This window comes from Ananas comosus, linkage group 7 (genome assembly GCF_001540865.1).
Source record: "Ananas comosus cultivar F153 linkage group 7, ASM154086v1, whole genome shotgun sequence".
NCBI classification, from domain to species: Eukaryota; Viridiplantae; Streptophyta; class Magnoliopsida; order Poales; family Bromeliaceae; genus Ananas; species Ananas comosus.
In genome coordinates this window covers 14,143,367-14,163,204 of record NC_033627.1, presented here as the reverse complement: position 1 = coordinate 14,163,204, position 19,838 = coordinate 14,143,367, and the positions used below count along the sequence as shown (strand labels likewise).

General features: G+C 37.8%; 3 protein-coding genes across 4 annotated transcripts; 2 read left to right on the top strand and 1 right to left on the bottom strand.

Annotated features, from left to right (window-relative positions):
* Positions 3,913-10,317, top strand: LOC109712604 (formin-like protein 11). 2 transcript variants are annotated; one of them, XM_020236253.1, is made up of 7 exons: positions 3,913-4,424; positions 5,123-5,885; positions 6,256-6,835; positions 7,308-7,507; positions 7,608-7,843; positions 8,505-9,365; positions 9,893-10,317. In XM_020236253.1, the coding sequence occupies exons 1-6, from the start codon at positions 4,257-4,259 to the stop codon at positions 9,348-9,350; spliced, it is 2,793 nt and encodes a 930-aa protein (XP_020091842.1). In that variant the 5' UTR covers positions 3,913-4,256; the 3' UTR covers positions 9,351-9,365; positions 9,893-10,317. The 2 variants fall into 2 exon arrangements, with proteins under 2 accessions (XP_020091842.1, XP_020091844.1); XM_020236255.1 differs by lacking the exon at positions 9,893-10,317 and adding an exon at positions 9,634-9,882.
* On the top strand, positions 11,642-17,763 carry LOC109712605 (kinesin-like protein KIN-14N). Its single transcript, XM_020236256.1, has 17 exons — positions 11,642-11,986; positions 12,114-12,368; positions 12,454-12,598; positions 12,687-12,796; positions 12,910-13,029; positions 13,122-13,325; positions 13,715-13,924; positions 14,014-14,088; positions 14,788-14,934; positions 15,059-15,200; positions 15,311-15,420; positions 15,643-15,804; positions 15,901-16,100; positions 16,713-16,794; positions 16,871-16,975; positions 17,081-17,185; positions 17,277-17,763. The coding sequence occupies exons 1-17, from the start codon at positions 11,942-11,944 to the stop codon at positions 17,454-17,456; spliced, it is 2,397 nt and encodes a 798-aa protein (XP_020091845.1). The 5' UTR covers positions 11,642-11,941; the 3' UTR covers positions 17,457-17,763.
* On the bottom strand, positions 17,972-19,384 carry LOC109712606 (photosynthetic NDH subunit of lumenal location 3, chloroplastic-like). Its single transcript, XM_020236257.1, has 3 exons — positions 18,970-19,384; positions 18,603-18,889; positions 17,972-18,301 (listed from the first exon to the last, which is right to left on the bottom strand). Exons 1-3 carry the CDS (start codon positions 19,313-19,315, stop codon positions 18,203-18,205), a joined length of 732 nt encoding a protein of 243 aa, XP_020091846.1. The 5' UTR covers positions 19,316-19,384; the 3' UTR covers positions 17,972-18,202.

The window sequence follows — 19,838 nt, the reverse complement described above, 5'->3', positions numbered from 1 at the left end:
AAATAGTGATAGGAATATTGGAATATTTAGTTGGAAAAGGACAAAAGAGCACAAGTTTGGAATGACATGAACTCTTCAGGAGCAAATCATTTTGTGTGTGTACATTTGGAATATAAAAGATTTAAGGGATATTGAAGACACATTCTTGGTAAATTTTTTTTTTTAAAAAAAAAACTTACTATTCTATGCAAGCATTGGTGAATTAAAGCCAACTAGGTGAATAACTAGTACATGCCAATAGTACACTATTTTGTTGTTTTCATTTCCTCACAACAACAAATTTTGAGATTGAAACACTTTGAACTTATCTGCTAGTGGTTGGTGCATATTTACACTTTTTTTTTCTTTCCCCCCCCTTTTTTTTTTCCTTTATTGAGAGGATATTTTAAAAGATGTGCTCTTTGCTATTAATTGTAGATATATCCCACAAAAGGTCCATTTCTATCATTCTCTTTAAAATCCTGATATATAATTAATGAACAAAGATATTTATGTCCCTGGTTGAGGTTGATTGCATAAAAATAGGTGGCATGATTTTTTTTTTTTTTTTTTTTTTTTTTTTGGCTNTACAAAATTTTTTTTTTTTTTTTTGCTTTGCTTTGAAATTAATTTGGCTTGGTCCAATTGCATTTAATTGCATGATATACAAAAGAAAAAGATAACTGTTTGGATCATTTGGATGAAACTACTATGCCTCTTATAATAAAGGTCTTTCCCCCCCAAAAAAAAAACAAGAAAAAAGAATTTTTGATTAATACAAATGATTTGAGTTGTATAACAAATCAAAATATATGGTTATTAATTGATTACTTAATTAATTAATTAATTTCCAAGCCGGCCATTTTTTGTCCTCATACTTATACTAGACAAAAATCAAGCTTCTATATATCTCCCATGTTGTTTTCTTGCAATTAATGTAGGATAATAATAATGATAATAATAATAATAATAATTAATTGGGGTTACTTAGGATAAATTAAAGAATGTGGGGGACTCTCTAGGGTACATTATAAGATGAGCCAAGCTCCATTTCATTTGTATTTAAATCACATACAAATTTTACAAGTTTTTACATATGCTGACGCGACATTTCACTTTTTATCAGTTCTCTTTGGTTACTATATAATTAACATTTTACGCATGAATTGAGCTTCCTCATGAATTGTCACTTTCACCCGAGTAAAATGCCCCATGATATCATGTAAATAATAGTGTAAAAAATGTAAGAGCGTGTAACAATATTACTCTCAATCGACACATTTGCTTCGTAATTTTACGCACAAAATAAGCCTCCACGAAGCAGAAATTCTAAATCGAAGTTTATATGATTTGTAGGAACTTTTGCAAATTAAGTAAGGCGAAGAGTTAAAATAATGAGCATTAACACACAAATCCCACGGAGAACATGTAAATATTCCAACACAAAGGACATGCTAACTCTTTTAAGCATGCCACTACTTAATTAACTAGTAATTATCTTAATTCGATACTGCCGAATAATGATCCTATTATTAATTAATTTCGATTTTAATATTCTAATAAACAGTACTTTGCTAGCTCTGAACACTTTCCAACTGGTTGGTCAAAGTATTAAATCCATCTGATTAATTTAAGTCTTAAACTAATATTATTCTGCTGTATATATAACTTAATTTAAATCATTATAACAATGAGTTTTTGGATGCTTTGAATTATTAAGCGTTAATCATTAATAATTAAATTAATGAGTGTTTGGATGCTTCTACATGGTGATGATAGAGCTAATTGATTCTGTAACTTATATGTGACAAATTTTTTTATTTTTTATACTTTTTTTTTTTACAGGTTCGATCTGTACAAAAGCCACAGCAAAAAACAATGCATAGTCCAAAACATGCATAGAAATTTCCACCGCATCTTTGGCGTTTTACTAGTTTGGTGTTATTCTCTCCATAATTATATAAACATTAATTAATAATTTGTTATCTTATGCATATGTAATGTGATATGACACGATACTCGTGCATCTTTGTATAATAATAAGCATGGAGTAATGCATGCAAGTATATAAAATTGTCGCGAGATACGTCGCATGTCAATATCATGTAACAGATGTGGATTCGAAAACCACTCCACGCGCGTTCATGTTTGAGACTAGTAATTAAGGGTGTACTGGTTGTTTTTTCTGGGACTGGAGAGATCAGAGGTTGCGAGTTTCGATCGTGCATTTGATCTCGACCTCATCACGGTAAGGAGTGAAGTTTTGCTTAATTTTACGTTGTACACGTCTGATATGTGAGTTCGTTGATCTCCTCAAAACATTCGCACTCGCGGTTCAACTATATGAGAGGCTTTGGGGGCGGAGATCTTGCAAAACAAACACGCCATAAATACAAACATATAAAAAGGATAGTAGAGTGACAGAGAAAGAGATATGCCACAAATAGTGGATGAATTGAATTAAGTACTGATTTTTATGAAGTAGAGAGAAGGGAACTTCAAGTAGATTTTGGTATCATATTACTAAAAAAGTATTTGATAGGAAATAGTTTAGGAATAATCTTAGCACTTATATAGAATTTTATTTATCTTGGCTTAATTACCCATGATGACATTCGTAAACACCGAGCTTAATACATAAGCGTTGTAAATGAACTAAGCTGTACTTCAATACATTTTTTGGCTGATCGTTAAACAAAAGCTAACTCGAGCTCGACTCATTTGGGGTTTACGAAGGTAAAGGTGTGAGGATAGGGTCAATAAGATCACAAAGGAAGCTGAGCGATTTCTCATCTCTCTTACATTGAATTCGTAGCCAATCTTTTGTTCTAAGAAATGAATGAAAATGCATTGGTTACAACTCCGTGCGAAAGTTCTTTCGCTACTCATTAGTGGTGAGATTAGTCAAAACCATCGACATTAGACAGTGTGGATGCATAGAAATTTTTATGCATGGGATTGTAGCGAATCTACGCCGTTCGTACGTTTGAATGTATACTAGCCATTATAGTACACATTGTATTGCGATTTACACGACCCATTTCACTTTATTGGGCCAAATCAGAGTTATAAATCCCAAAACTATATCCAAAATGCCGAAGAAACAACAGTTATGGCCCAGTACAGCCATGCAAACTAGATCAAGCCCAGAGAAAGATAACTGTAGAGGCCTCTAAATCTGCCGTTAAGCTAGATCTGAGCAAAACCCGAGCTGAGTCGATGTTAACAACTTTCGCGTGAAAATTACATAAATTTTTAATCTTGACTCCGGTCACGTAAAAATAAAACGATGCGAGATCGAGAGGTATTTTTTGCAGATCGGGTCATAGCTCTATTCTCTTCGTTATGTGCGTGCTATTTGTCTCAGCTTTGCTAACTCCGTTTAACATCTCTCAAATCAAAAATTGCAATAATGAAATAAATCGAATGAATCAATTTTAACTGCGCTTCAGAGAGAAGCAACCCCAGGAATAAATAAGTAAAGAATAAAAGAGATTCTGGAAAAAAATAAGTGGAGAAAATTACTAATCCGCAACGGTCGTGTAGTGTATTGTCTCTCCTATCGAACAAAAGGATCCGGTTCCCTTTTTTTCACTTTAAGCCTCTTTATTTTACCAAATTAAAAAGAGCTCCTATTTCCCTTTCCTTTTCTTTTTGGTGGAAATGTTGACAATAATAGAGACCTCCTTAAATGTTAGTTGTATAGATCATTCCAAAATAGCCCTCTCAACTATTTTTTTTTATTAAAATTCTTCCAACTTCTCGTTTTTCATAATTTTCATTATTTTTAGTAAGTTTAGATAGTGTCAATGAGAAAAATATAGGTGAGGGGCCCATGTCAAAACTTTCTACAGTGGAAGGATCTCCGTACAATTTTTTAATTCTTTCTTTTTCGCTTTGAACAATGATGGATCAAAAAATTGACGCATCGCCTTTTGACTTGGAAAAGAATTCAAAAAAAAGAAAAAAAGTCGAGGTCGAGGCCGAGGTCGACGCGTCTCCGCGATACCCCAAATTCCCCCCTCTTCGCGTCTCGATCGTCTCCTCCCCCACCTTAGCTCCGCGAAATTCCCCCTCCAAACCCTACGAAAGCTCCCACCTTTACCCCTCTTTCGATCGCAAACCCCGCGTTTTCGCGGTCAAAGGATTGCCCGAGTTCGCGATCCTCAGGAAATCGCTCTGGGGTTTCGTCCCCGCAGCTCAAAGATCTGTCCTTTGAGCTCGATTGGAGGTGGCCATCGATGAGATGAGAAGGGCGGAGCTGGATCGGGAGGTGGATGCGAGAAACGACGAGGATGATGATGGGTCGGGGCACAAATGGGATCTTGGTCTCCGCCTACGCGTGCATGATCTTGCTGCATCTCCTAGTGCCCTGTGGCTCCGCTGTGCGGCACGGTTTGAGGGATTCACCCAATGTGGGAGTTTCGTGGCACATCGATCGAACGGTGAGATAGGAACCCTAAATTTTCCATTACGAGTTTGATCTCATTCCCACTTTTGTGTTTTATGACAAGAAGTTATGTGTTATCCTCATGATCGAGATTATAAGGAGAAAAGAAACTTACTCGGTGAAATGTGGAACGAATTTAACTATTAATTTGTTGTATATTTAGACAAATTAGCGAAAGTTGTCATTTTTATCCTTGTGTTGCTTTTAATCTTCAGTGAGGCATGTGTATAGAGAGAATGATGCCCTAAATGGGTCTAGTTCTAATTTATGTACTGATTTTGTCAACTTATCTGCTGTTTTTTCTCCTGGATTATGAATTTGTTAGTTGAATCTGAGAAAAATAACAGTACTTTACCCTCCATTCCGTCTCAAACTTCAAATCCTACCGCCCTGTGAGTCGCAGCCTTTCCTTGATTCGAAAGTTGTTGTCATTCGGATGGTTGATTGATTGAACGTTGAAGTGTGAGATGGGATAGACGGTATACCAAATGTTGGAGTGTAGCGCTGATGTGGAATAGTGCATTTCTGTTATTATAGTTTCTGAGACACTTTTTTGACACTCTCGTATGTGCCGAGAACATATTCCCCTGGGAATTCCCTTGCGACAAAACAGTTGTTTGCATATAATTCGTATGCCTTCGATGAAATTTCTAATTTTGTTTTTTATGGCAATGTGATTTGTTGTGACTACAGGTGCGGCAAGTATGGATCAGTTGCGGACTAGATATGAAAATGATAGGGGAAATTGGAAAAACGTTTGGTGACTCTCTTTTGGTTGATGTTCTCCGTGATTCTAATGAGATAGATCCAAGAAAAATGCCTTCTTTGAAAGACAGCTTAGAGGAAGCTATTAGTAGCATTGGACCAGAAATTAGGCAAGAGTTTCTTGATTGTTTAAGCAAGCAAAGTTTTACTTTTCATGATTCTGTCGAGGACAGTATGACAAATCAGTGGGCCGGTTATCTTGAAGCTTTACTCAGATGGAACCCTGTTTTAAGAAGATTCTTGGTTGAGCAACCTTCTACAACTACGACATCCTCAGTTCCTGCCTCTTCCACTGCACCCTCTCCGAGTCCTGCCCCAGTTCATGTCTCAACTCCATCTCCAAGCCTTACAACTCAAAACCCCAGTTTTGTTCCAGCTCCTCCGCCTATTCCGGCTCATTTTAGCCCACCATCTCCTATCGGATTATCCTCATCTGCTTCCTCCAGCGATTTCTTTCCACCAGAACATAAAAAAGGCAGTCCACACCGTACTCCGCCTCCACCACCAAAAAAGCAAAAGAGCAACAAAAGCTCAGTTACGGTTGCTGTTGTTCTAACACTGGTGGGGACGTCGCTTCTTGCAGCTTTTCTTGCTGTTTGCTTTTGTAGATGTCGTAGAAACAGGACATTTATAGCTTACAGCCAGAGGGATGACAGCCCGCTTCTTAGTTTGAGTTTAAGCGACTTCTCTGGTATGAAAGAGCTCTCTTCTTATTCTTAGACCTTGTTTGGCAATGTTATTGTTTTTTTTTTTTTTTTTTTCCAACTCAAACTCCATGTGATTGAATGCGCCGGATTGATGGACTTCTTTTTCTTCTCATTGTTGGTTAGCTTGCTAAGTTATCTTTCTTTTCAAGAAAAAGGAAGTGAAGAAACGTTATCACCAATTTTCCCTTTTCTTGTTGCTAAACAAGTCTCAAAGGTGTATAAATTGCACATTTTACTGTCGGCATATGCATTCAATAGCATAGAACTTGAGGGAGGACAAAACGTAGGATAACCCAATGAGGCCTTATCATATAAGTTTGCATTTGAGTGCTGATTTTTGTGACTTTATGTTAGGTTCGTCTCGAAAGTCATACGGCCAGGCAACTCCAATTGATATAAATAAGCTGGGTGCTCTGCCAATAAAAAGGGAACCGAGCCAAAATGGCCGTGCTCCATCATTCAAGGTGAGCTCAATTGAAACTCCGATGACCAGAATGCAATCAGTAATTTCCAACTCTTCAGTTGGGCAATCCAGTGTTCCTAGCACTATTACACAAGAAAAACCGCCGCCGCCGCTTCCACCACAACAACAACAAGCTCCACCACCACCACCTCCTCCGGCAATGCCACCACCAGTTCGGCCTCCTACTCCTCCTACTCCTGCTCCTCCGCCGCCACCTCCTGGTCGAAAGCCAGGTGGTGCTCCCCCTCCACCACCATCAAAAGCAGCTTTCCCTCCTCCCCGTCCTCCACCAGGTAACCCCAGTTCGTCGAAAGTGCCGCCTCCACCTGGTTTAAGGAAGTCTGGGCAGGAGCTTGATACGGATGACTCTAATGCACCAAAAACCAAGCTTAAGCCGTTTTTCTGGGACAAAGTTCTTGCAAACCCCGATCAATCAATGGTCTGGGATCACATCAAATCGGGTTCTTTCCAGTAAGTTTCCTGATATTTGTCCCTCACTATTTTATCAGAATAAGGTGAAAATGTATCGAGTATCAACTTACCTGAACCATGGCGTGTTTGAAATGAGTACATAAATTTTTGGAACTTTTGATTTTCACTTGCTAACTTTTTAGTACTTTTTATTTCAGAAACTTCCATCAACTTCTGTGCAAACTCAACCGTTTGGGTCAAAATAAAAAAATCATAGTATATTTTTCCCAAGTAACTTAAACATTCCTTAGGTTACAGAATATTCCATCAGAAAAGTTACAAGTACATTTAGTTCCTGACTGCAGGGCATTTAAATCAATCATATTGTAGGATTAGGTAGAAGAGTAAAGATATTCAAAGTTCAGGTAGCAATTAAAATATGCTATAGTTCAGGTAAGGTATATACTCTTTTACCTTGAAGTCAATACCTGGAATAATAAAACTATTGCACTAAATAGAGGGTGATTTACAGGTTCAGTGAGGAGATGATTGAAAGTCTATTTGGTTATAACACTGCTGATAAAACTAAGAGCAATGGCAAGGAGACAGCACTCAAGGATGCTTCTACTCAATATATTCGGATTCTTGATCCCAAAAAGTCACAGAATTTGGCGATTTCATTGAAAGCATTGAATGTTAAAGCTGAAGAGGTTTGTGACGCAGTTATTGAAGGTAATTCTTAAGAACTTTCTAGGACTTAGACGCCACTTTGCATGGCATCTTCTTTTGCGATTCGTTTGTTGTGATATAATATTTTTCTCCCTCCAAATAGGAAATGAGCTCCCAATAGAGTTGCTCCAATCACTGCTGAAAATGGCTCCTAGTGCTGATGAAGAGCTGAAGATAAGACTGTATAATGATGACATTTCCTTACTTGGACCTGCGGAACAGTTCATAAAAATGCTGGTGAATATTCCTTATGTTTTCCAGCGGCTTGATGTATTACTTTTCATGTCTTTGCTACCAGAGGAAGCTGCAATTCTGAAGGAGTCATTTTCAACCTTACAGGTAAGTCCTTTTCATGTCTTCTCGGTTTGCGATTGCATTAATTTTAATAGCAGTTCCATTTATAGAAGAGTAAGCATACTTCAATATGTATAGAATGACTTAATCTTTAGGAACCACTAGGTGCTTTCAGTTTTTGCTTTATCTTTCCTGAGAAGAGCGGGTAGGATCTGCGAGCTAACCAAGAATTGCAGTTACCTTGGTTGTTTTATGATTGAATTTCCTGATGGGTGGATTTCTCTATTTTCATTGTTGCTGTTTGGCATATTATTGTTTAATGTGCAATTTTTAGAGGAAAAAAGCGAAAAAGCTACTCTTCTACTTGTGGTTCCTGCTGCCAACAAAAATGCATAGATGTATGAATTGTATGCAAATTGATGGAAGGTAGTGTAATCGAAAGAGGCCGAAGAATTTTTTAGATTTTTTAAAATTTTTTTTATAAAATTGATTGAGGGAAGCTAATTATATATTGTGTTTTTTATTTTGATTGTCTTATTCAATGTCTTCAACGACTGCTCTTGCTGGATAACTTGTAGATTCGTTGGCTATCCAATAGCCACTTAATTAGTATGTTTGGGCATAAACTGTGTCACTTAGGGTTTCCAAGCATGTAGGTCGGTTAGCATTGATATCTATCTGTAAGAAAGAATTCCTTTTCTCGCAGGTAGCTTGTAAGGAGCTTAGAAGTAGTCGGCTTTTCTTAAAGCTATTGGAAGCTGTTCTCAAACTCGGGAATCGCATGAACGATGGCACTTTTCGTGGCGGAGCACAGGCATTCAAGCTAGATACCCTCTTGAAATTGGCTGACGTGAAGGGAATCGATGGGAAAACAACATTATTACATTTCGTTGTACAAGAGATCATTCGATCTGAAGGAGTTCGTGCTGCACGGATTGCAAGGGAGCAGGGTAGCAGCATGTCCAGCCTGAGTTCTGATGATCTTGCTGACGATTCTTTTGAAGAATCTGAAGACCATTACCGTACTCTTGGCCTGAAAGTTGTTTCAAGTTTAGGAGATGAACTCGAAAATGTGAAAAGGGCGGCATGCCTTGATGCTGATGCCATAACGAGTACCGCAGCTAGCCTCGGCCATAAGCTCATGAAAGTAAAAGATTTCTTGAATACTAGCATGAAAAGTTTGGAGGAGGACAGTGGGTTTCACCACTCACTCAGGCATTTCGCTGAGCGAGCTGACGGAGAGGTTACTTTCTTGCTTGAGGAAGAGAAGAGAATAAGATTGCTTGTCAAGAGCACTGTCGACTATTTCCATGGAAATGCTGGGAAAGACGAGGGTTTGCGGCTGTTTGTGATTGTGAGGGACTTTCTTGGCATGTTGGATAAGGCATGCAAGGAGGTTAGGGAGTCACAGAAGAAAGTGTCGAAAGTTCCGAGAAGTAGACAAAAGTCGGCGCCGTCATCATCATCCTCCGTCCCAGATCCACGACAGCATCTCTTTCCCGCAATCACCGATCGCAGGGTGGATAGTTCCAGTTCTGATGATGAGAGTTAGATCTACATCCGGGAGGTATGTATTCTTTGGGTTTATCACAAATTTAGTACCTGAAATCTAAACAGTGGTCTAATGTGGTTCGTTTTTTGATAATAAGCTGACAGAGATTGTTTAGGACTCAACGGACCACCATAATGGATAGCATAAAATTTTTTTAGTCTGCTTAGGGAAAAGAAAAATCGAATGAAAGGATAGAGAAGGTTTTGTGGTGATGGCTTTTGCAGAAAATGTATATGACTATCTAGCATACAATTTTAGGTTGTGAATTCTTTTGATTACATAGGATGTGCTTACAAGATGTCTAACCTAAAGAGTTCAAAGACTTCGACAGGAGGAAGCAGGTTTTTTTGAGAAAAGACAGGAGGAAGCAGGTTGCGCTTTGATTAAAAGGAAAACTTTCTGTTTTGCATGAAATAACCATTAATTATGCTCTTGTGAAACATTCTATTTGATTTTTCTTTTTCCCCTAAATAAATAATCTGTAATTTGTCTCTGCTCATGCTCTAAATGCTTCTATTTTCTATCTTGTAACATGTTTTCAGCGCTTCGTAAGCTGTAGCAGAAAAGCCCTTCCATGCACCGGTGATTCTTCATGTACTTTTATGTTGGTTATGTTGATACATACCACACAAGAGAACTCGCGAAACCAAATGGTTCTCGAACCGTTTCGAACACGGATCATACTTCGGTCGGAGATGGTTTCCGCCCCGCCACCACACAAAATTCAGATTTTGTTTTTTTTTTCCTTTTTGGATTAATTTTACACGACATTCTTTTAGTTAGAGAGCTCCTTGGTTTTGTAAATTCTTTTGATGTGTTGTACTATTCGCCGTTCTGTTTAGACACATGTAGAATTCCTTGTCATTATCATAGCAGATGGTTAGCAAAACAAGAGTTCCAAATTGGATAATTTAAAGGTGTATTTTGTTGACTATTAGAGTTAAATCCAAAGATATATTTAGATTCATTCTGACAAAAAAAAAAATAATGTGCAAATCAAAATCAGATCCTTAAAGGAAAGAAAGAAAAACAAATGTATGACCATTCATTTGTAATTGAATTCAGGCTTTCTGCATAAAGAAAAGCATGAAAGTGTTCAATGTCTACAGAAGATCTCAAATTCAGCATCTCTTGTTTGTTCAGAAGATCCCAGTAACTGGTACATTCCAGCAATCTCCTTCTTCTAGATGGAAGGTTGCAATAAACTAAGCCCTCCTGCAACTGGATGAACAAATTGTCGTCATCGTCGCCGTGCCTTGCTCTGATCAAAAATTTGTTCTCAAAAGATCTGCAGGCAATGCTATACTTCTTGATCCAGGCATGATCTGAATCCCGCAAAGCCCATATGACGATTTGCTGGGGCTCTGCGAGACTGAAACCGAACATGCGTTGCCTCCTCCGGCAGCGCAACAAATCTGAATGTCTCATCTCGCAGATCAAAGCTCACAATCAGATCAAATGTTGTAAGGGGCGTCCCGTCTTTTGCACACCGCCAGTACAGAACTCCGTTGAGAGGCACGGGGTACTGCAGTACGGAGACAGCCTGCGGAACATCCTCTACGACCCTCCACGAATCGTCGACCCCTACGGTGAGAACACGACATCCCAATGTTCTATCACTTTCGACAAAAGAGATTGACTGCCTTGTACTTGTTGCTCACGGGATCATGGCCGAGCCTGTCGCAGTGCCTGCGGTTATCGCGTCCTCGAGTCTTCTGAGGCAAGGTGATGAGTTCCCTGGTGCTCGGATTGCTGACGTGAATGTACCTAGGTGAATTTTTTTCACGGTTTAAAGGTAAGTTGAGTAAATGAAGTCATGATAACAGTGCTTTTGATCTGGATTCAACAACTTTGCTGAAAAAAGAGTTTCAGTTTATGAATGATTCAACTTCAAAACAATTGTTACAGTGAATTCTTTTTGTCATCGCTAGTTTTATTGGATCGGATTTTTAGATAGTAAATATGGTACCGGCGCTTATTCTAAACTGCCTTGGTTTGCTTTGGGGCAACTTAAATTTTCGAGAACAACGATTGTTTTGCAGGTATTAGAGTACGAGGTACTGGAATATTCCAACCATGTCAACCTCTTTAAATTATTATTATTATTTTTTTTAGTTCAAGTTTATATCATGAAACTATAAACATATATAAGTCCACACACGAGGCGAGCGTTGAATATAAATAATAACGTCCACCGTCCGATCCACTAAGGATTCTCTGATTGGGCCCCCACGTGGCCCATGGATCGAAACTCCGAAGGTTATACACAAGAGAACGAGAGGCCTCGTCCCGTAAATAAGAGAAAAGAGAAGGGTAATTTCGGTATGCAAATTTTTCCGACCGCGCCCGTCCCCAGTTTCAAAATAATTCAAACGGCTCTCTCACTTCTCCTCTCCCTCCACTCCACTCGAGGTCGAAAGAAATTGGGGATCGGGAAAACCCTAACCCTAATCCAACGACGACGACGACGACGACGAAGAAGAAGAATTAAGAGGAATTCGGGCTTACTTTCTTCGAATCCCTACAAGATTTCAGCCTAATCGCGCCCCAATTTGACCTCCAACGAAGCCCCGAAAACCTAATTCTCTGTGATGTCCCTCAGAAGCCGCACCAATCCGCCTCGGAGCCCTTTAAATGTAAGGTTTGCTCTTCTCTCTTCTCTCTCTTTCTATCTCTTCTCCTAGGGTTAGGGTTTTCGGCTTCTAGGGTTCTTTGATGCAGTGGTAGTGCCATTTTGTGTCTCTTGGTCCTTTTTTTGGGTAGAAAAAGGAGAACTTAGATGAGGGTCGAGCTGATAAGAGGAGAAAGGTCGCCGTAGGGAAGATGGTGGGAGCTACGAGCAATCTACGGTCCCGACCGGTTCTATCGGTCGTCAATGCGGGGGCCACTGCCGGAGCAGGAGATCCGGCGGCTGCCGACGGCGCCAATGGCGGTGTTGGCATTGAGTTCAGCTCGAGGGAGGACGTCGAGAGGCTGCTCAATGAGAAGATGAAGGGGAAGAACAAGAATGACTTCAAGGTGAATATAATCAAGAGCTTGTTTAATTTGAGGTGTTAATTCCGTTTTAAATCTTAGTCTAAGTGTTCGCTGTGGTTTTATGTAGGGGAAGAGCGAACAGATGATGGAGTATATAAAAAAGCTCAGAGCTTGCATCAAATGGCTTACGGAACAGGAAGATGGGAATTTGATGGAGATGGAGAAGCTCCGTAATTTGCTAGATTCCGAGGAGAAAAATCATGCTGAGATCGGTACTGTTCTTTGATCTTCTTTGTTTTTCTTGGGAATTTATATTGATCATGAGAAAAGTCTTAAACATTTCAAACTGCATCTGCATAGCTGCCCAGTTGAGAAATACTAACGAAGAACTAAATTCAACGATTGAGGAGCTACGGAAACAGCTTGCAACTTTAGAGGAGAAATATAGAAAAGAGGAAGCTGAGAAAATGGTGGGTAATTTAAAAAAAATGGCTTCTTTTTTTTTTTTTTTTTTTTTTTTTTTTTCTTGAGGTTTACTTTGAGTTGTATGTGGTAAATAATGTAAAATTTAATAAATTGGCAGGGTGCTATTAGATCTTGTGAGGAGGAAAAGGAAGCAAGGTTGGCAGCAGAAAGTCGATGCAATGCTCTGTCAGCAGAGCTTGATAAGGCTGGCCATGAAGCAAAACGTCTTAATGATCAGGTGATGGCGATTCGTACAGTTATGTTATACTTCATGAAAATCAGAAATTGTTGTTATGTTTTTTATGTAGTCTAGTTTTTATTCTCTCTCAGATTAAGATGCTTCAAGAGACCAACAAGAGGCTTCAGGAATACAATACTAGCTTGCAGCAGTATAACAGCAATCTCCAAGCTGATGCTCAAAAGAATGGAGAAGCCATATCCAAGTTGCAGAAGGAGAAAAATGCCATGATGGAAACCCTTAACGGTTTGAGGGATCATGTCAACTCTGTCAAAAATCAGCTGGATATTTCCAGGGTATGATTTTATAGTTTGATTTGCTTGTGCAATTGAATTGCTTTTGATACATGCAGGCATATATTACATTGCATAGTATTTAGAGCACAAGAAGTTCTTATAGTCTCTGAAAATTAAGACATATGTGGATGAAAGTTTGCTATCATTATCCTGTTTATATGTCTAACTTCAATTTCCATCTCTGTCCTGTTCTAAACTAAGAGATCATCATTCCTGCCATATTGCTTGAATTCTTTGTTTTTCACTAGTTTTGCTATCCTTTTGGATTGGCACATTATGGAATCTCCTCGTTTTTTACTAATTCATTAATTATACTTCTCCAGGTTCTTTTAGAGGTACTTTACAAAACAAAATGCATTAATTACTTATTTAGTGCTTGTTAAGTGCAGGCTTCTCAACAGGAAGCTTCTAAACAAAAAGAAGAGTTAAAGAAAGAACTCAACTGTTTTAGAAATGAACTACAGCAAGTAAGAGATGATCGTGATCACCAATTAAACCAGGTGCAGTGTTTGATGGCTGAAATTGTCAAGTACAAAGAACTAACTGGAAAGTCTGCATTGGAGCTGGATAATGCAACATCAAAAACCAATGCTCTTGAGGTTTTCACTTGATGCTTTTTATGTTTCGTGCTAATGCTCTTTCTATTGGACATTAATCTGAATCCTGATTCCTGTCTATAAATATGCAGGAGGCCTGTTCATCACAAAGAGACATAATAAAGACCCTGAAACTTCAACTTGCAGCTGCAAATGAGAAGCTGAAGGTTGGTTTTTGTTTTCTATGCATTCAATTATCTACTGGGATGAAAGGCAAGTTTTCTACTATAGCTCCTCTACACTAAAATGAATAGAGTATCATTCTTTAGATTCTTTTTCTTACAGTATGATCAGACTTGAACGCCTTAGAGAATATAACACTTCCATAAAGAGAAAAAGTGACTACAACCTTTAGATTCTTTTTCTTACAGTATGATCAGACTTGAACGTCTTAGATAATATAACACTTCCATAAAGAGAAAAAGAGACGGAGACTGAAGATTTTCTTTGATAGGATGTGCTGGACTCTCATCCCTTTCTTTTAACTGAAAAAACATTGCACTTTACATGTATTTGTCAAGAGACTTTCTCCACCATTCCTGCAATGAGATCGCGCTTTTATCTGTTTCTGAACTTCCCTATATTGCGTACTTACAATTATTAAGTGTTTACAATTTTGAGAAGACACTAACATCTTTGAGCTTTTTTTTAAATGCAATTGTGCAAGAATATCCTTTGTTTTATTTTTACTGTCATCAGTGTCATGTATTTTTGTACAAAAACTGCTCTCTAACTGTTATAGATAATACATTGTAGTGCTGCTAATCATTATTTGATTACTAATTATCTTCTAATCATTATTTGATTACTAATTATCTGCTAATCATTATTTGATTCCTAATTATCTTTCTTATTGAGTTGTTTAGATGGCTGATCTAACAGCCATGGAGACAATGTCAGAGAACGAGGAGAAAAAGAAAATGTTAAAAGATCTGCAGGATCGGTTAGCTGATGCAGAACAGCAAATTTCTGAAGGAGAGAAATTACGCAAAAAGTTGCATAATACTATATTGGTAACACTTTTTTTGGTTTTTCACTATTGATCAGAAGATACTGGTGCTAAATCATTTCTCTTTTCAGGAACTAGAAGGACTATTGATCAGAAGATACTGGTGCTAAATCATTTCTTCTTTTCAGGAACTAAAAGGAAATATTCGAGTCTTTTGTAGAGTGCGACCATTATTACCTGACGGTGAAAATAACGGGGTAGAAGGGGCTGCTCTTTCATATCCAACCTCTACTGAATATCTTGGCCGTGGCATTGACTTGATGCATAATTGTTAGTTCTTTTCTCTATCTCCCTTTTCTTAACTTAAAAGTTAGTGAAATTGTGTACAGAAATTATTTGTTGGAGAACAAAGTTGATAATAATTTGTATTTTTAATTCAGCACAAAAATACTCCTTTACATTTGATAAAGTCTTTGATCAAGATGCTTCACAAGAGGATGTCTTCGTTGAAATTTCACAGCTAGTACAAAGTGCACTTGATGGGTATAAGGTATATCTATTTATGCTATTTTACTTTTCTTGTGTATATTATTACTTTTGCTGTTTATTAGATAAATGAAGAGGCCATTATGTTGTATTTCCCATTTTAATTTTGATTGCCTTATTAATTTCATGCATTCTACTATATGTTTTTCTTCTATTTCAGTGTATGCATCTTCTTCAGTAGTAATGCTATCTCCATTTTGACAAGTTACCAATTCAATCTTCTCAGGTTTGCATATTTGCCTATGGCCAAACTGGCTCTGGAAAAACTTATACAATGATGGGCAAACCTGATTTTCTCGAACAGAAAGGATTAATACCACGATCACTAGAACAAATTTTCCAAGCTAGCCAGTCCCTGCTATCGCAGGGTTGGAGGTTCAAAATGCAGGTTTTTGTTTTCAGTATTATCTCCTGCATACATATCTTGTTCCTGATGCGACTAATTTGTCAGTTATTACAGTCTTATGTTGTTAAATATTTGTAGGCTTCCATGCTTGAAATTTATAATGAAACAATTCGTGATCTGTTGAATCCTAATCGGTCGGGCAGTCAAGATACTGGTGCTTCCAAGTATTTGATTAAACACGATGCAAATGGAAACACGCATGTATCTGACCTTACAGTCGTAGATGTATGCAGTATCAATGAGGTCTCTTTCCTCCTACGGCAGGCCGCACAGAGCCGGTGAGCATTTTTAAAGTCTAAACATTGTCCAAGAAAGATTAATATGTTTTGACATTATAGTACTGATGATGGTAACTCAGTATTGTTAAATGTTTAAAATGCTAGAATTTAATTACTGATTATTTACTTTCCTTTCAATTAGTTTGTTACAGTAAGTTGAGTAAGCTCCAGTTTTACTCAAATTTTGGATTTAATAGCAATTAAATTTGCAAAATTTGCTACCTTCTAGCCTTGTGGCGAGGTCTGTTTTTGAACTCTCTTAGGTCACTTTGTTAGGTATGTGCTACTATTCCTTTACCTTTTCCTTTTGTTGCGTCCATTCAATATATCATGTGCTATTCTATGGAGTGGAATAAAGCTGGTAGTGTAAAATGTTGGTTAAAATAGTAATCAATTAAAATTTGAAAGAATAATGAAAAATTGTCTGTTGTATTTACTATTTAACTATTTGTACTTCAATATAATAGTTGTTAGTGTGTTATGGACCAATACTTGACTGTTGATATAGTCCATGTTGATTTGCTTTGTACTTGGAAAATAATACTTGAACAAGAGTTTGTTTTCTTGGTGAATTGATAATTCTTTCTTGCGTTTGCTGCTTTGTATCTCTAGGTCAGTTGGAAAGACTCAGATGAATGAACAGTCTTCTAGAAGCCATTTTGTCTTCACACTGAGGATTTCTGGGGTTAACGAGGTAATTGCAATGTTATTTTCACTTACCAACAGTGGCTTCTTTCTAAGTTACTGATGAATCAGTTATTCTTGTGCAGAGCACTGATCAGCAAGTTCAAGGAGTACTAAACCTAATTGATCTTGCCGGGAGCGAGCGTCTCGCCAAAAGTGGCTCAACTGGTGACCGCCTCAAGGAAACTCAGGTAAGCATCTTCTATAGTTGTTATATATTTCATAATTTTGTTTGAAAACTCCCCTCTCATTATCCATTTTTGCTCAAAAATATTTGTTCGACGGTGTATCCTCAGGCAATTAACAAAAGCTTATCATGCTTAAGTGATGTTATCTTTTCTATCGCAAAGAAAGAGGACCATGTACCATTCAGAAATTCCAAATTAACATATCTTCTTCAGGTAATATTGCTTTATGATGATTTTGATTAAGATCTAAACTTAGTGTTTACATTTCCCTTAAATCTTATCCTTTTGATTTCTTGAACTGCAGCCATGCCTTGGAGGTGACTCGAAAACCTTAATGTTTGTGAATATCTCTCCCGAGGCATCCTCAACAGGGGAATCAATCTGTTCGCTTAGGTTTGCCGCAAGGGTAAATGCTTGTGAGATCGGCGTCCCTAGGCGTCAGACTCAGATGCGGACTTTAGATTCCCGATTAAGCTATGGTTAAAATCATATCTTTCCCTGGTTTTTCCCTCGGTCAATAGAATTTCAAGATATATTTTTGTGACTAAACTCGCCCTTCAAATGTGTGGGTTGTATTTGTATCTCAAGGCAATGCAATTATCATTGCTGCCGAAAGAAAAAGGACATTAGTGTGTTGAAATTTGTATCAAAGAGAACCTTCGGTGAAGTTGTTTCTTTCGGGGTTTTTTTAGCTGATCATGATTGTAGCTACATTTGTATTAACAGTTATAGTCACCTATCTGATTGTCTTATGAAAGTGTATCATGAGAATTCTTGTGATAGTATCTTAAGTTGCGACTTTGAGATAGTTTGATTTGAATGTGCTTTTATGAAGATTACTACTAATTCTTGTTGTTTCTCATGTTCCTGTACTAAAGAATTTTGCACTATTCACGTAAGTTGTGCTCAATATGTGAAACAGTTGATGAGTTGATTAGAGCAATCTTCATATTGTTTGTGGCCAATGTTGTAGTCTTATCATTGTTTTGTTAAAATACCTTTGGCAGCCACTCTAGAGAGGGATTTTTATCTAGTCATTCTATGTTACAAACATATCTCAATAGTGCTCTCAAGTTAGCACTTTGAATGCCAATCCCAAACCTTTACAAATTAATGCTCTTTTTGCCATACTATGTGAGAAAAGGATATCTTGTAATCTTATTGTTCTATTTCTGAGAAATGAATTTCAGGATTTCTTCCAAGGGAGCATATGTCACCAGTTTACAATCTTTATGCCATTCGTGCCATAACTTCCTGGAGAATCGGTACAGTATCTGCATAACAAGACTGCATCATAGTGTTGTTCTGCGTCTTCACAGCCTCTTCAATCTGTTCAATGATCAAAATTCACTTTGTTAGAATGCCTGCAGGAAACTTCGATCAATGTATGAAGATTCTGCTCTATAATATATCACGAATGAAGTTTGGGACGACAGCTTACTTTGGTTCTTCAGTAAATGAAATTTCAGCTGTTAACTAAGAATAATTCAATAAAATGTAAACTGATGATCTGGGGAATTTGTCTAATTTGCCCTGGGAATTCGCAACGCTATTAATTGGAATGTTTCCCTACTAATGCGTCTTCTGAATTATGAACAGATAAGCAGAGCGAAAACATGGAGTAGCTCACCTTCTCAACATTGTTGAACAATCGGTTGGCAAGGTCTGTAAGCGGCTGCTTCTGCTCATCAGAAGCTGCGGAGATGACCTTATCGAAATCGTAGTACATGACAGTTGACTTCATACACAGGTACTTCCTAAAATAGCTCATTGTTTCTTGGCCCAGCATATCTCCTAAAGCTAGTAGATCAAATGAGTAGTGCTTCAGCCTAAAAGCACTTCCTTGGGGTCCTATATTCGCTATGTAAATCCCGTTCCTAAGAAATGATCGCGTGCCTGTTTCTTCATTTGCGATCTCTACAATGGATCAAACACTTTATTATAATGAAGAAGAAACTATGATAGTGAGCTTGAGAATGAGAGCAAACTGAGCTTACTGTTAGTGACTGTGGGGACAGGCAACGGGCCAGTGAGCCATAATCCATTCCCCTCGTCGGCTCGCGAGGGTTCGATGTGTAGTTGGTGAAGTAGGAGGGCCATGGAGAAGCTTAAAGAAGCTCTTCTTGAGACGGTGTGTGCAGTTATAGTGCTTTTGGATGGGAGGGAGTGGGATTCTTGGGCTTGTGCCAGCATGTAAGATTGTAGGCTTTGATATTTTGGTTTGTGGTTTTTGATTTGTTTTAGTTTGGCTGGGGAGAATTGGGAAGCTGATCCATTGATGGTAGAGAGAGAAGTGGCCATAGGGTTTGTGGGAGAAGCACTACTAGCAAAAGTATGAAGCATGTGTGAGTTTGTTATGCATACAATGCTTCTGTTTTTGTGGTTTATCCACTCAGAAGAAGAGTTTGGGACTGGTAAGATCCACTGGCCATTCAAATGAAATCCTCTGATCCACATGCTGAGGGGGCAAAGGGTGTTTTGGTAATTTTGGTTTGTATAGCTAACTTATGATAAACTTGTTATGAATATGACTATGATTCAATCGAAAGTATAAAGGAGTCTATGTTTTTAAGTTCTTATTTTTTGGATCAACCTCTTTGATTATTTATAATTCTTAGATTAATATTATTTTTCTAGGGAGATTATTCAATTCTAGAGGGATTATTATTATCCTAATCGTACAGTTCTTAATCCAAAAGTTAAAAAGCAGAAAACACTTACTTCTTTATACTTTTGAAAGTATAGTAGCTCTACACATTTGTTATAGAAGGAATGTTTAGTTAGCTATTCACTGGACAAATATGATCGAATTGTAAATGAAGTATACTAAAAATGATGAGTAAGTTATTTTAATCGCCGATGGTTT